Here is a 14,138-nt window from a genome sequence, read left to right as displayed (position 1 = left end):
CGAAAGGCAAGGGAGACCCGAACTCCCCGTCGTCTTTTCGACCATTATGCATGCTCGACTCGGTCGGGAAAATGATGGAAAGCCTCCTTAAACAACGGCTGATAGCAGCCATTGACGATGGAAGTGGTCTGTCCCATCGGCAGCATGGGTTCCGGAAAGGTAACTTCACAATAGATGCCATAGCCGAGGTTATAAATGCGGTAAGGAAAGCCGAAACCGCGTGCCACCAAGCTAGGCCGGTTGTCTTACTGGTCACGCTGGACGTCAAAAATGCCTTTAATTCCGTCAGGTGGGACGCTATGCTCGATGCGCTGAAACACTCTTTCAAGGTACCTCCTTATCTACTAGCCATATTAGGGGACTACCTAAAAGATCGCTGGCTCACGTACGAAACAAATCAAGGTCAGAGAAAGGTGAGGATAACAGGCGGAGCAGCCCAGGGATCGGTGTTAGGTCCCGACCTCTGGAAAGCTTCGTATGACAGCCTCCTTCGTTTGCACATGCCAGAAAGTGCTTTGCTTGTCGCTTTCGCAGACGACGTGGCTGCCGTAATTACAGCACGGAACTGCGAACTGGCGCAGCTTAAATTAAACCAAGTAATGCGCAGTGTAAATAGATGGATGAGTGACCATGGACTTCAGCTCGCGACAGCGAAAACTGAGATCGTAATCCTCACGAAGAGACGAATTCCGACCATTACGAATATGATGGTTGGAAAACAACAAGTACAAACACGCAGCTCCACGAAATACCTTGGAGTGAGGCTAGATAGCAAACTAACCTTCTCGGAACACTTTCAAGGAGCCTGTGAGAAAGCTGCACGGACCATAGGATACTTAAGCCGATTAATGGCAAACACAGGCGGGTCAAGGCCATGTATAAGAAAGCTGCTTCCGCTTCGGATTCTATACTCTTGTACGGTGCAGAAATTTGGGCGGATGCAATGAAATTCCGAAAGTATCGAGCAGCTATTACTTCTGTCCAACGCAGAGGGGCGCTACGAATTGCCTCAGCTTACCGCACGGTATCCGCAGACGCAGTTCTTGTTATTGCGGGAACCATACCGATACATCTTCTCGCTGAGGAGAGGAAATCAATTTACCACCTCCGAGGAGAAGTACGTAGAGATGTTGCTGCCGCGCAGGCGCGAAAAGATTCTATCCGACGCTGGCAACAGCAATGGAGCTGCAGCACTGCAGGCAAGTGGACCAGGGAACTGATTCACGATCTGGAGCCACGGTTAGAACGGCCACATGGAGAGGTCGACTTCTACCTGACACAGTTTTTAAGTGGCCACGGAATACCTCCACAGGATGGGCAAGGTTGAAAATCCGAACTGCTTATACTGTGGGCTCATAGACGACGTACGCCACACCTTTTTCGAATGCGATCACTTCGCACAGCAACGAAGAAGAATGGAAGTAACACTAGGCGACCTATCCCCGGGCAGTGTCATCCATAAAATGACCTGCGGAAATGACAGATGGGACATGGTCAGCAGATATGCAAGGAATATCCTCCTCGCTAAACGGCAAGATGGTTGCTTAGCCCAATAACGTGAGAGTAGCCAAAGAGCTCACGTAGCGCGCTTCCGTGCCCGAAGTTATGCTAAACGCGGTCCCAGGTGCGGAAAATGCGCGGGCCGTGGGAGGTTAGGTTTTAGTGGGTAGCCCATGAAGAAAAAGAAGGGGAGTCCTACACTCAGTCCTACTACAGAGAGTAGCACCAAGGCTTAACAACCCGGTTAGTGCATAAAGCATTTCCTCCTTCCACGTAACAAAAAAAAAAAATAATAATAATAATAATAATGATAATAATAATAATAATAATAATAATAATAATAACATTAGTAATAACAATAGTAATAATACTTATAAGGCATCATTAATAACCTATAGATGGTCGGTCAGAATTTAAGTCCGAATTTGCGAAATAAGAAAATAAGATTTGCTTGAAATTACTTTTGTTTAGCTTACCCCTAAATGAGGCAGGTATGGAATTCCAGGGTCTTACAGTGTTGACAAACAACAACCTCGCAGATGCTGTGAAATTAATGGTAGGGACAATTAAATCACTGGAACGCTCAGACCTCGTGAAAACAAGTTTGTCAAACAGGTAAGAGGAAGACCTACAAGACATAAGACGAAACAGAAAAATACAGCTTCTGGCTTTACCGTACTGGAAAGCATCACATCCCAAAAGTTTACATACACATTACACATACATTTTGTGGGCAGATTGTGAATCCAACTTATTATAGACTAATTCGGAGTATGAAATTATAGGTAGCAGTAGTTGAATAGCGATTCTCCGCCTAATGAGTAAGGGTGTAAAAGCATCAGTCAGCCGCAGACTTCTTAAGGAGGCATACACTTTACATACAACTGACTTTGTGTGATCAGCACAAGATAAGTTAGAACTAACCACGAAGCCAAGGTTAGTAATTTTACTAACAACCTGCAAAGGCATCATGTTCAAGTACAGCGGGGCAAGGTAACACTTTGCAACCTCTTTTTTGCAATAGGCAGGACAAAAATTTATTGGGATTAAGGCGCAGACTATTGCTTACAGCCCAGTTCGCAATCGACACCAGATCAGTATTAAACTTTTGAGCAAAGGTATCCATATTATCAAAGGAATCTGATAAATACAGCTGAATATCATCAGCATAGGCATGAAGACTTAAATAGCTGCAAGACGAAAATATGTCGTTAATAAACAGGCTAAAGAGAAGACGGCCAAGTATTGAGCCTTGTGGAGCACCAGAAGAAAGTACTTCTAGTCCAGAGATATCAGTACTGGTCATTACTCTTTGACACAAACCAGTAAGGTAACTTCGCATAAGCTTGACTGAGTTTTCACCAAACCCAAATTACCTACCTAGCTTTGAACAGAGTAATAAATGATTAACAGAATCAAAGGTTTTTGTAAAGTCAAGTAGACAAAGCAGGGTTAGCTGATTTTTATCAAATGGCACGCGAATATCATCCATGAGTTTTAACATGACAGTGGAGCAACTTCGCCCAGCCCTGAAACCAGATTGGTAAGGGGAAACCAAATCATTATTATGGGTATGTAGGTTAACGCGGGTTAAGGTACCAATAGTAAATGGCAGTACAATATTAATAAATTTGATTGGTATACCATCCTTACCAGTAGCATTACATTTAATTTTGAGAACTGATCTAATCACATCACACTCGGATACAGAGTAGAGGATGTAGAAAACTTGACCAATTATTTCATTAAGCCTCTATGTGGAATTGGCATAAATTACTTTTGATATTTTTTTGTGGAATTGAAATGTAATCAATTCCTTTGCTGTGCAGACCAGGAATTGATTACTTTTTCCAGTTACTGAGGAATGTAATGGAATTGAATGTACCTAGCTCTGTTTGTATTACTCCATTCGTCATTCTCTTGAAACTAGATATGTTTTGCCTTGTACACTGCTTACACAACCGACATCGGTTCCGATATCGACTCCGTTTCCGATAAACCAAATTTGTAAGGTATAATTTCGGTTCTGGTTCCGTTAAACCCCCTTCCGTTACATCGCTATGCTTACATATTTTGTGTGAGTTTAAAGCCATTTAAGTGAAAACGCGTTTGCATTGAATATTTTTTATTGCAGCGAAAATGTTGATCGCTTTGAAATTTTTATTAGCGTTCAATTGTTTAGGTGTAATAGTTGGGGTTATCACTATGTTTAATGTTTGTATGTATAAGTAAGTAAGTTTGTGCATAACATGCTTTAAAATTTAAGTTTTTGATATTATGTAATTAGCAAACATTTGCTTTTAAAACACAACTACACGCGCAATGACTCGCTCTCATTGTTTGTTGGAAGCTTATAAATAGTGCATGAATAAATATATAAAAGTTAAAAATTGTTTTCGCTTAAAATACATATATCTATGTCGTTCGTCGATATAATACATACAAAAATTTTTTATAAGTTTCGTACGTATCGAACACTTAAAATTTTTGCCTACCAATTTTATTTTAATGTATTGGAGTTGGAGTGGAGGACTGGATACGTCCTTTCCAATCTCCAAAAACATTGACTGATCCATTTGCCAGTTGTTATGCTGATCGGAATTTAATTGTTTTCCGACATAATATACATACATATATTCAGGGGCGGAAACTATTATTCCTTTTATAATATAATTCCTTGCAAAACTATTAATTTTGGACTTTTAATATATTTGGATCAAGATAAAAATTATTTTCGGATTTTTATTACCTGAGTCCGATAGAACTAGTTAAACTCGGACTTTTAAAAATAAAAGCCCGGAAATAAAAGTTAAATCCTTTTCGGATTTTTATTACCTGAGTCCGATAGAAATTATTTTCGGATTTTTATTACCTGAGTCCGATAGAACTAGTTAAACTCGGACTTTTAAAAATAAAAGTCCGGAAATAAAAGTTAAATCCGTACTTTTATTTTTTAAGGCCAAAATAAGAGTCCGGCTTGATAACAAAGAAACGGGTTATCCGAACTAAAATCTTTTTTTTGTTTGGGATAAGCCGTTTCTTTGTTATCAAGCCAGACTTTTATTTTGGCCTTAAAAAATAAAAGTCCGGATTTAATTTTTATTTCCGGACTTTTATTTTAAAAAAATTTTTGACCCGGACTTTTTCGACTCCGAAAAAAAAAATTATTATTTTCCGTCCCTGCATATATTTAACACGTCACGTTCACTGGCAGTGTATCACCGGTAATTACAACAAAAAACTACCCCCAGTTGCCATTGTATCACCGGTGATACACGCCTAGGCCCCTATAATTTAGGGGCTAGGGCCTTAACCGAAGGAGTTTTAAGAAAGATGCAAATTTATTTTAAAAGAAAAAATAGCTTAGTCCATAGCAAAACACAAAGTTTAAAAGTTTTAGACACTGTATTTGACGACTGAGCGTTATCTGCGAAGTGAATGAATTTTAGCAAGATCTGGAACCGGTTGCGAGTCATAACGTCTGGGACGAATTGATTTTTGAACAAGGTAGTTGCTTTCCAATAGTCCTCCATTGAAGGATATTTGACCATACAATCAGTGTCCTTCCACTGATTCATCCTACTGTTGCTGCGAGTACTGATCCCACGTATTTGATTGTTAGCATTTTTATTTGTCTCTTCAACAATATCCAAGATTTAATCCGTCAAAAACTTTCTATAATATTGAAATGGCGAACAGGCATCATGTTGCGAGGTATGGTGTAGATTGAAGCATTCCTCAAAAGTTATCAAAGTCTCTCCGGTGGCAGGCAAATTCCATTCTGTCGTAGTTCCAGTCTGACGTTTATCTGCGATATTATTAAAATTGGTAGCACACATATGATTATCTTGTTGAATACTGTCATCACTCGATGTATCACTGCTGGAATCTGGGATGTACGATTCCTCATCTGGGCTAAAATCTTCCCCACTGTCACTGGAATTTTCTGATTCCAACACCTCGCGTATTTGCTCGGAATTCATAACCACACAATTTCTCTTTGGCTCTTCTCTGAATACTTGTAACTGCTCGCTATGAACTCTAGTCTTACACTGATTAACATTTTCGCAATGTGATCACCGGTGATACACATTGTAAAAAAAAAAATAATAGTTTAAAATAAACACCAAGTGTTCACCGCTGATCATAGCATAAAAACATGCTTAAACGCGCCGGGAGCATGACTTTTATGCGTGGTAAAATAATCCCCGTTGTAATTCAAAGCGCAACATATATATTTTTGCTTGGCAACTGGGAGTAGTTTTTTGTTGTGATCACCGGTGATACACTGGCAGTCAACGTGTTAATAATATATATACATATTTTATAATATAATTTTGCTCACTATGTATGCTTCTGTAATTTATTCTGTAATCCGTAATTATATTTAATCTGATTAATTTTTAAATTTGTAGACTAATAAATAAAAAAATAAATAAAATAAATAAATAAATTAAGACTATAATACTTAACTCTTGGAGTAGGGCAGGATTGGAAACACATTCCTTCAAACCTCCCAATAAGTTGACTTTAAGACTAGTCCTTTGGAACTGCAGATTTCTGTGCTGTTCGGAAACTCCTGCGAAAGCCTAAAATCAGTAATAATATTATTTAAAAAAAAAAATTATTTATTCACTGTAGTATTTTAAATTTTAGACTTAACAAGTAAGGGTGTCTAATTTCGGGTGTAACCGAACATTATATACTCAGCGTGAATTTCAATTGTATAGTTCATTTCAGATAAATTACTTTTTCGAATTTTGTTACAAGGGATTTATTTTTTTGAGGCTCTAGAAATGTTGTGTAATGCTTGATCGGAATAGGGGTGTGGCACCGCACATTAAAAAAATGTGTGCCAATTTCCTCTTACAGTAAAACTTGGTAAGTGAAATATCATTGATACAAAACTATATTTCGCTAAGATATAGCTTATTATTCTAGTCTAAGACCCTTTTAAACATCCTTTGTATATAAAAGTGGGCGTGGTCTTTAGCCGATCCCGTCCATTTTTCTAGAAATATTTACTAGAAATAGATCCGTTAATTTTTCTTCGAGTTATGGCTCCCGTATGGCGGCCACCGTGGTGTGATGGCAACGTGCTCACCGTATGCCCTGGGTTCGCACCCCAGGCAAAGCAACATCAAAAATTTTAGAAATAAGGTTTTTAAATTAGAAGAAAATTTTTCTAAGCGGGGTCGCCCCTCGGCAGTGTTTGGCAAGCGCTCCGGGTGTATTTCTGCCATGAAAAGCTCTCAGTGAAAACTCATCTGCCTTGCAGATGCCGTTCGGAGTCGGCATAAAACATGTAGGTCCCGTCCGGCCAATTTGTAGGGAAAATCAAGAGGAGCACGATGCAAATTGGAAGAGAAGCTCGGCCTTAGATCTCTTCGGAGGTTATCGCGCCTTACATTTTTTTTATTTTATGGCTCCCGAAACAGAAAATTGCTTGGTAAAAAAGGGCGTTGCCACGCCCATTTTCAAAAATTAAAATTTTTTTTTGCTATAATTCCACTTGAGAAATGAAACACCATTGACTCACGCTCATTTTCAATACCAATCTATTCTGGGTCCAAATAAACCCACATACCGAATTTGGTGCAGATATCTCAATATTTGATTAAGTTATCGTGTTAACGGACGGGCAGACGAATGGACAGATATGGCTTAATCTAACTTTTTTTCGATACTGATGATTTTGATATCTGGAAGTCTATATCTATCTCGATTTCTTTATACCTGTACAACCAACCGTTCTCCAATCAAAGTTAATATACTCTGTGTGCAAAGCATTTTCCAAAATTTTTGCAAATTTTTATTTCTGGTCATAAGTTTAACCCACATATCAAGTTTCATCACTTTATCGGTATTTGGTAATGAATTATCGCATTTATACATTACATGGAAACTTTCGATATTGAAAAAGTGGGCGTGAACATCTTTCGATTTCGTCCATTTTCAATACAAATCTATTCTGCGTGCTGATAGGGCAGAATGCTAAATTTTCGAAATTTATTCTGTTAACGGTCGGATGTACGGATGGATGGATATGGCTCAATCTAATTTTCTTTGATACTGATAATTATGATATAAGGAAGTCTATATCTATCTTGTTGTTGTTGTTGTTGTAGCAGTGCTTTGCCACATCCAGGGTTGGACAAGAGAGATAAGGTTGTTAGAGGCGTTGGTTCCACATTGCAATTAAAAAGATGGTGAGTGTCATCTGTGGACACATAACACGCGGAACATACATTGGGTTTGTCGGGTTTTTTTCTGGATAAGTAAGAGTTTAACCTATTACAGTATCCAGATCGAAGTTGAGCTAGAGTGACGCGCGCCTCCCTGGAGAGGTTGCTTTTTGTGGATGTCTCTGAGGACCGTTTCATGCTCCTTTTCTTCATACGGCTGAGTTCTTAAATCCCGAATTTCTTCATAATGACTTCTTATGTTTCTGGGAGGCAGGGCCCCTTCAATCAGATGTCTGTTGGGATGCCCAAGTTTCTGGGTATTCAGCAACAACTGTTTGTCTCTATCTATCTCGATTATACAAAATTATAATACCCTTGTGTGCAAATACGTTAGACTGGGTTTGTCCACAAAAAAAAAAAAAACGGAAAGTGAAAATCCGCCTCAAAATTTGAAACTTATGTTGAGAGATTTTCGAAAGTTTATTTTATATTTTTTTTATCTTTCGAAATACAACTGAAATTGTTGTTTTTTTTTTATTGTAACAAAGGCGAATCTATTCCAAAGCGAATTCGACCAATCGCAGTGCAGAAGAATGTCAAGAAAATCAAGAAAATATTCTTTGATTTCGATTAACTGACATGTTGTAGTCAAGGCGAATTCAGTATCAGGTGCTGTTATCCCAACAGCTGATTGCTTCTTCTTGATTGTTTTCCATACAATGCCTTGTACTACAATGTGTCAGTTAATCGAAATCAATGAAAATTTGATTGTGACTTCACATTCTTCTGTACGGCGAATTGGTTGAATTCGCTTTGCCACCACCTGGTATGGATTCACCTTGGTTGTAACTTGGCAATTTGACATCCGATTTATAGAAATAATGTCATTAATTTGGTCTTGGACAGCGGCATATTTGTTTTTAATGTCTTTTTGATAAACGGGTATATTAAATTTTGGCAAAACAATAAATTTTGGCGAAGAATAAAAAAGACTTGCTTCGCGCCAAGATTGAAAAAATAAATACAATACGCGATTTACCTGCGAAGAAATTTAGGCCGAGCTTTTCTTTCAATTTGCGTCGTGCCTCTTTTTTAATTTTTTTCTTACGAATTGGCGGGGCGGGACTTTTCAATGACAAGCTTTTCATGGCAGAAGTACACTCGGCTTACCAAACCATTGCCGAGGGAAGACTCAGCTACGAAAAGCTTAATTGGAAAAAAATTTTTCAAAATTTTTGATGTTGCTTTGCCCGGGACTTAAACTCAGGATCTTAGATTTTGTAGGCCGAGCAACCCGATTAGCTGAACTTATCATGTGGAAATGGCTTCATAGCTCAAAATGACATTAAAAGCAAATATGCAGCTTTCAGACACCAAAATAATGACATATCAATTCTAAAAAATGGTATGTCAAATCAAATTACAAAAAAAAAAAACAATTTCGACTGTATTTCGAAGGATCAGAATAAATTAAAAAAGTAAAAGGAATAAAATTATACGGGCAATCAACAACACTTCTTGATAGAAAAATTTACAAAATTTCTGTTTAAAAAATGTACTACTTGCATTAGGGTGGTCCTCAAAACTGAAACGAACTCGCTACACAACCTCTTGAATCCCCACATATATTTAAATCTGCCAAAATTTTTATTTATATACGAGCCGGACCCGTGCGCATCTTGCGCAACCAATAGAAAAGTCTCTTATCAAATATCAACAGAAATCAGATGTTCTATCAATCAGCTTGCGCTGCCATCTGGCGTATGTTAGAAACTACCGGTAATGCAGTGCAATTATTCACAATAGTGCCATAGTACAAATAAATTTCTTTGTGTGCTCACAATCGTTTATTTTTAACAAATTATTTTAATAAAATATAGCTAAACAAAAGCACTACGACCAAAATTGTCCAAAGCTCGCTAATAGCCCGAATCTCCATCCTTACAACCAAAACTTTATAGATTTGGATTCCAAATAAGAGCGAAGAAGGGACCCGTACATAAAAACAGCAATTAGAAATAATATATATGGTACAAAAATATAATAAATATTTAAATAATTTACCTGCTTTCTCATTCGAACCAAAGGTTGATGTGCATGGTGGAATCACCAGGTGAAGTAAATAAAAAAAGACAGAAGATGTACGCTATCTGAAACGGTAGGGATGTATTTTCAACGGTCAAAGGAGGGTAAAATTTTTAACCGCTTTTGAAAAAATAGGAGTAGCATATAATATGTCAGGGGTTAGACTAGCCCCGCGGCAGTCGACCTAGAACCAAAAGGTGCTGATCCGAAACTACAATCAATAACTGTAACATTCCGCTCATCTTAGTGGTCTGATTTTTAAGGCAAAACAACAACAGTGAGCTAAAATTGTTTGTAACTATATTTAGAATAATATTGTTTTAGCGAAGTTTTAACATAAATAAGGTATAATACGACAGTTTTGGTGTTCTTGTTCTAGAAATTACAAAACCATTCCTCGAAAGTCTGGCTGTAATATTTTAGCACGGCCTTACTAACGGAAGCCAACACCAAAGATACCCAAATGATGTAATTAAATCCAGTAAAGGTCCATCGATATTCATCTAATAAATCCAGTAAAGGTCCATCGATATTTTTCGATATTCATCTAAGTGTGAAAAAAGTTCGAAAAGTGGAATATGTTACTCCTGAAAAATGTAAAAAAAACACTTTTTGAAAATTTTTAAGATAGCCAAATGACAGAACAAAGAAGAATTTAGAGCAAGACAATTGACGGCTTACTTCACCTGGTTATTCCACCATGGTTTCTGCCTTTTTTTATGAAAACAAAATCAAAATAAAATAAAAATTATGAGAGCGCTGTGGGAATTTTAATATCTTTTTAAATGTCATTTTTCTCTCACCTGTTTTACCATAAACGAATGACCCAAGATCTGGCCATAGATGAATGGATTCGCGATTCTTTTTTTTCGAGAGAGCGCTGTCAAAATGCACATTTTTTCTAACATTGCCACTCCAAACAAAAATGAATAGATCTGAATATGGGGATTTTTACATACATTTCGGCGATTTTATAGTTTCAATCTTTAATAAAATGATTGTCGAAAAATATTCATTTCTTTAAACTTATTTTACAATAATACGACTAGTTAGAGCTAAATATAAACAAATCCAAGTAAAATTGACATTTTAATTAAATTAATTAGCCAAATATTGTAACGCATTTAACTCACATTGAAAAACAAATATTCTTTTGAAATTTGAGTAAATCGGACCTAGGATATAATAGCTAACATCATTTAGTGGATAGGGCTTATCTTACATGTCTGAGGGTCCAAGTTCTGTGATGAAAATGGACTGGTTGCATCGGGACTTCATATTTGCAAAACCTGTTTTTAGACATAACTTTTGAATGGGAACTAATAATTACCCCCCGCCTTCGAACTAATAATATTTACACTAAAACAAGTATTTTTATCTGTTCTCCCATAATTTTTGAACTCATTTCTACAGTTGTAGGTCAAACTAAAGTTTACCGAAATTTTTGGCCCGTTTTTCGTTTAAGCTGGCACATTTTTTGTTCTGGCACCCGCTTCAGCTGGCGCGAGGGATTTATCTGTGATTGTTGCCAGCACAAATTTGAGTTAAATCCCTCGTGAGAGTGCAAAAACGGAGAGAGTTTCGTATCAAGATCCAAAGATTCTGGCATTCCGGAATTGTTCTATTTGTAATCGAAATTGAAAAAAAAAGTTTGATGACGTAGCGCTTTTGAAGTTTTTCGATTTATTACATTTCTCTCATATTTCGCTACCAGTGTTCGGAGTATTTAAAACTATTACCTGAGTAAACAACTACGCCGGAGTAAAAATTAAATTTTCGGAGTATATTTTTTCTTCCTTTTTGAAAGCGGGCGAACAACTAACATCAAATTGATTGGTGGCGTGGCAATCCCTTCGATTGTGTTTTTACCATGAAATGTTTCTCAGCAAAAAAGTTATCTTCCTTATCAGATGCACATGGTGTCGGCCTAAAACGTGAAGAATGACTAATTAATGCTCCCATAAGCCCACCACATTCTGGAAGAAAAGTGGGCTCTATCTCCCCGGATATTTATCGCGAAAAAATATTATTATTATTATTTTCGGTTTACTATACATATTTCATGCTCTTTTAATGACAGAAGATTTCAAGACCAGGGCAAATTCCTGTAAGAACGATAGTGGCGACCTGGTAACTGACGTACAGAGTGTGGGGGAAGACGAACCGATACCCCGATAGCCGTTGATGAAAACCACGCTCCGGCATCCAACTATGGCGAAGTGAGAATGGCAATATCACGGCTAAAAAATCACAAGGTGCCAAGTAATGACGGGATACCCGCCGGGCTGTTCAAACATGGAGGCGAAGAGTTGGTATAAGATAAAGAAGCAAAAAAGTGGGTCTTGCAGTAAATGTGGACAAGACGAAGTACTAGCTGTCATCGTGGCCTTTGTAGCCACGTCACTGTTGACGGATATAAATTCGAGACTGAGAAGGATTTCGTCTATTTGGGAAGCAGCATTAAAAGCAAAAACAATGTCGGCCTAGAAATCAAACGGAGAATAACTCTTGCCAACAGATGCTTCTTTAGGCAAAGTTCTCTCTCGACGAACAAAATTCTCGCTCTACAAGTCACTCATCATACCTGTCCTGATGTATGGCTCGGAATCATGGAAGGTGTCGAGAGAAGATGAGGTGGCTCTTGGTGTATTCGGGAGAAAAGTTCTCCGGAAGATTTATAGTCCTATCCGTGATGTCGACGGCGAGTATTGAATGAGGTATAATGATGAGCAATATGAGCTTTTCGCAGATATGACGATAGTGCAGCGCATAAAAACAGAAAGCTTCGCTAGCTAGGTCATGTTATGCGGATGAACGAATGCGCTCCGGCAGTTTGTAAACAGAGGAAAGAGAAGACCTAAGACACGAACAATGAATTCGCATCAGCTTTCCATACGTATGCAATTACAAGCAAAGATATTAGGTAGTAGTATTATTTAGTTTTCAACTCGACCCAAATAAACCTTTGAGATAAAAAATGTTATTTAAGGTAAAAGCGGAGTAAAATACTCCGATTGAAATAAAGTCTCAACACTGCGTCAGCACTGATTTTCTAATGCGAGATCTGTTTATTGGTTCATGGGTTTTACCTTCTAATATTTGTCCATGGTTGATGTTTGCTGCATTAATTTCTAATTATTTGACTTTTTTTTAATTTTACTCTTTTGCTTTTCTTGTCTATTTTACATTTTCAATCGTCATTTTTGGACTTACAAAAATCTTATTTGGAAACCATGGAAATTGTTATTGTTCAACGAATCTTTTACTTTAATTTGCTGCGGCATCCATTACTTATCGAATAAAAATCCGCATACAATAACAACAACAATTACATGTATATGTGTATTTACAACATGAACACAGTTCACATCAACAATGCTGTATGATCCCGTCCGTAAGAAAGAATCATCGCAAATATTTCAAAATGAACGCGAGACCTGCTTAACCTACTTCTCGCAATGGAACGAAGCGGATCAGGTTGAATTCGTAGAGCAATTACTCGCGCGCATGTGCCACTATCAACATGGACATATAAATGCGTTCCTCAAACCGATGTTGCAGCGTGACTTTATCACATTATTGCCGAGTAAGTTTACATACAATCTCATATATATATATATATATATATATATATATGTATATAGAAATATTACAACTCATTAAAACTTGTTATTGTAAGGGCCTCAATAGATTCGTAAACCATGAAAACCTAGTAAGCTTATGAGTATGAAAAATTGTTTGTTTATGATGTTTTCGCAAAAATTGCGCTGTTGAGTGAATTGACCTATAGATATAAACAAATTTTTTTTTATTAATTAACTTTTGTTTTGTTATAGTAAGTGTTAGAAATTTGCATATAAAGTCATTCAAATGATATATTCATCACTTACAAACTAACCCTGTCTGTCAACCCTAAAGCTGTCAAATTTCAAAATCATATGTTTATCTTGAACGGTTTAATTCGGCTGTGGGAAAAAAGCGAAAACAAATGTCATTCGAAATTATGCAAAAGAAGAAGCATAATCTTGTGGACAAGAATGTAATTTACGAAATCATACTACCGAAATCGTGTACCGTGTAGACATAGTATTATACATTGTTTCAAACTGCAAATGCAACCTTGTAAAGTGTGTTTATTGAGTAGATTTAAACGTCAGTTTTACGCATGGGTCCACTATATGGTTGGCTCATCTCATCAGCTGATTTTATTTTTTTTTATTTCACTGGAGTAGGGATTGTCAAAAGAAGATGGCAAACTCAAAATGAAACCAAAACATTAAACACATTTTCTTACAACACAAAAATTTCAAAGTTTTATGTTTTCATTCCATTTCGTTCACCTAATACCAACACGCACATTTTGACAGT

General features: G+C 37.2%; 1 protein-coding gene across 1 annotated transcript in view; it reads left to right on the top strand.

The window, feature by feature from the left end:
- Positions 1 to 14,138, top strand: part of slmb (beta-transducin repeat containing E3 ubiquitin protein ligase slmb) — a 97,465-nt gene that overhangs the window by 22,433 nt on the left and 60,894 nt on the right. The window contains exon 2 of the mRNA XM_067790821.1: positions 13,134 to 13,356. Within this exon, the coding sequence (XP_067646922.1) occupies positions 13,134 to 13,356 (223 nt within the window). The remainder of the gene's footprint in view (positions 1 to 13,133; positions 13,357 to 14,138) is intronic.

The sequence above is a fragment of the Eurosta solidaginis genome, chromosome 1 (assembly GCF_040869045.1).
Source record: "Eurosta solidaginis isolate ZX-2024a chromosome 1, ASM4086904v1, whole genome shotgun sequence".
In the NCBI taxonomy this organism is placed as follows: domain Eukaryota; kingdom Metazoa; phylum Arthropoda; class Insecta; order Diptera; family Tephritidae; genus Eurosta; species Eurosta solidaginis.
Note: the sequence above shows the minus strand (reverse complement) of the source record. Positions and strands in the feature narration are given on the sequence as shown.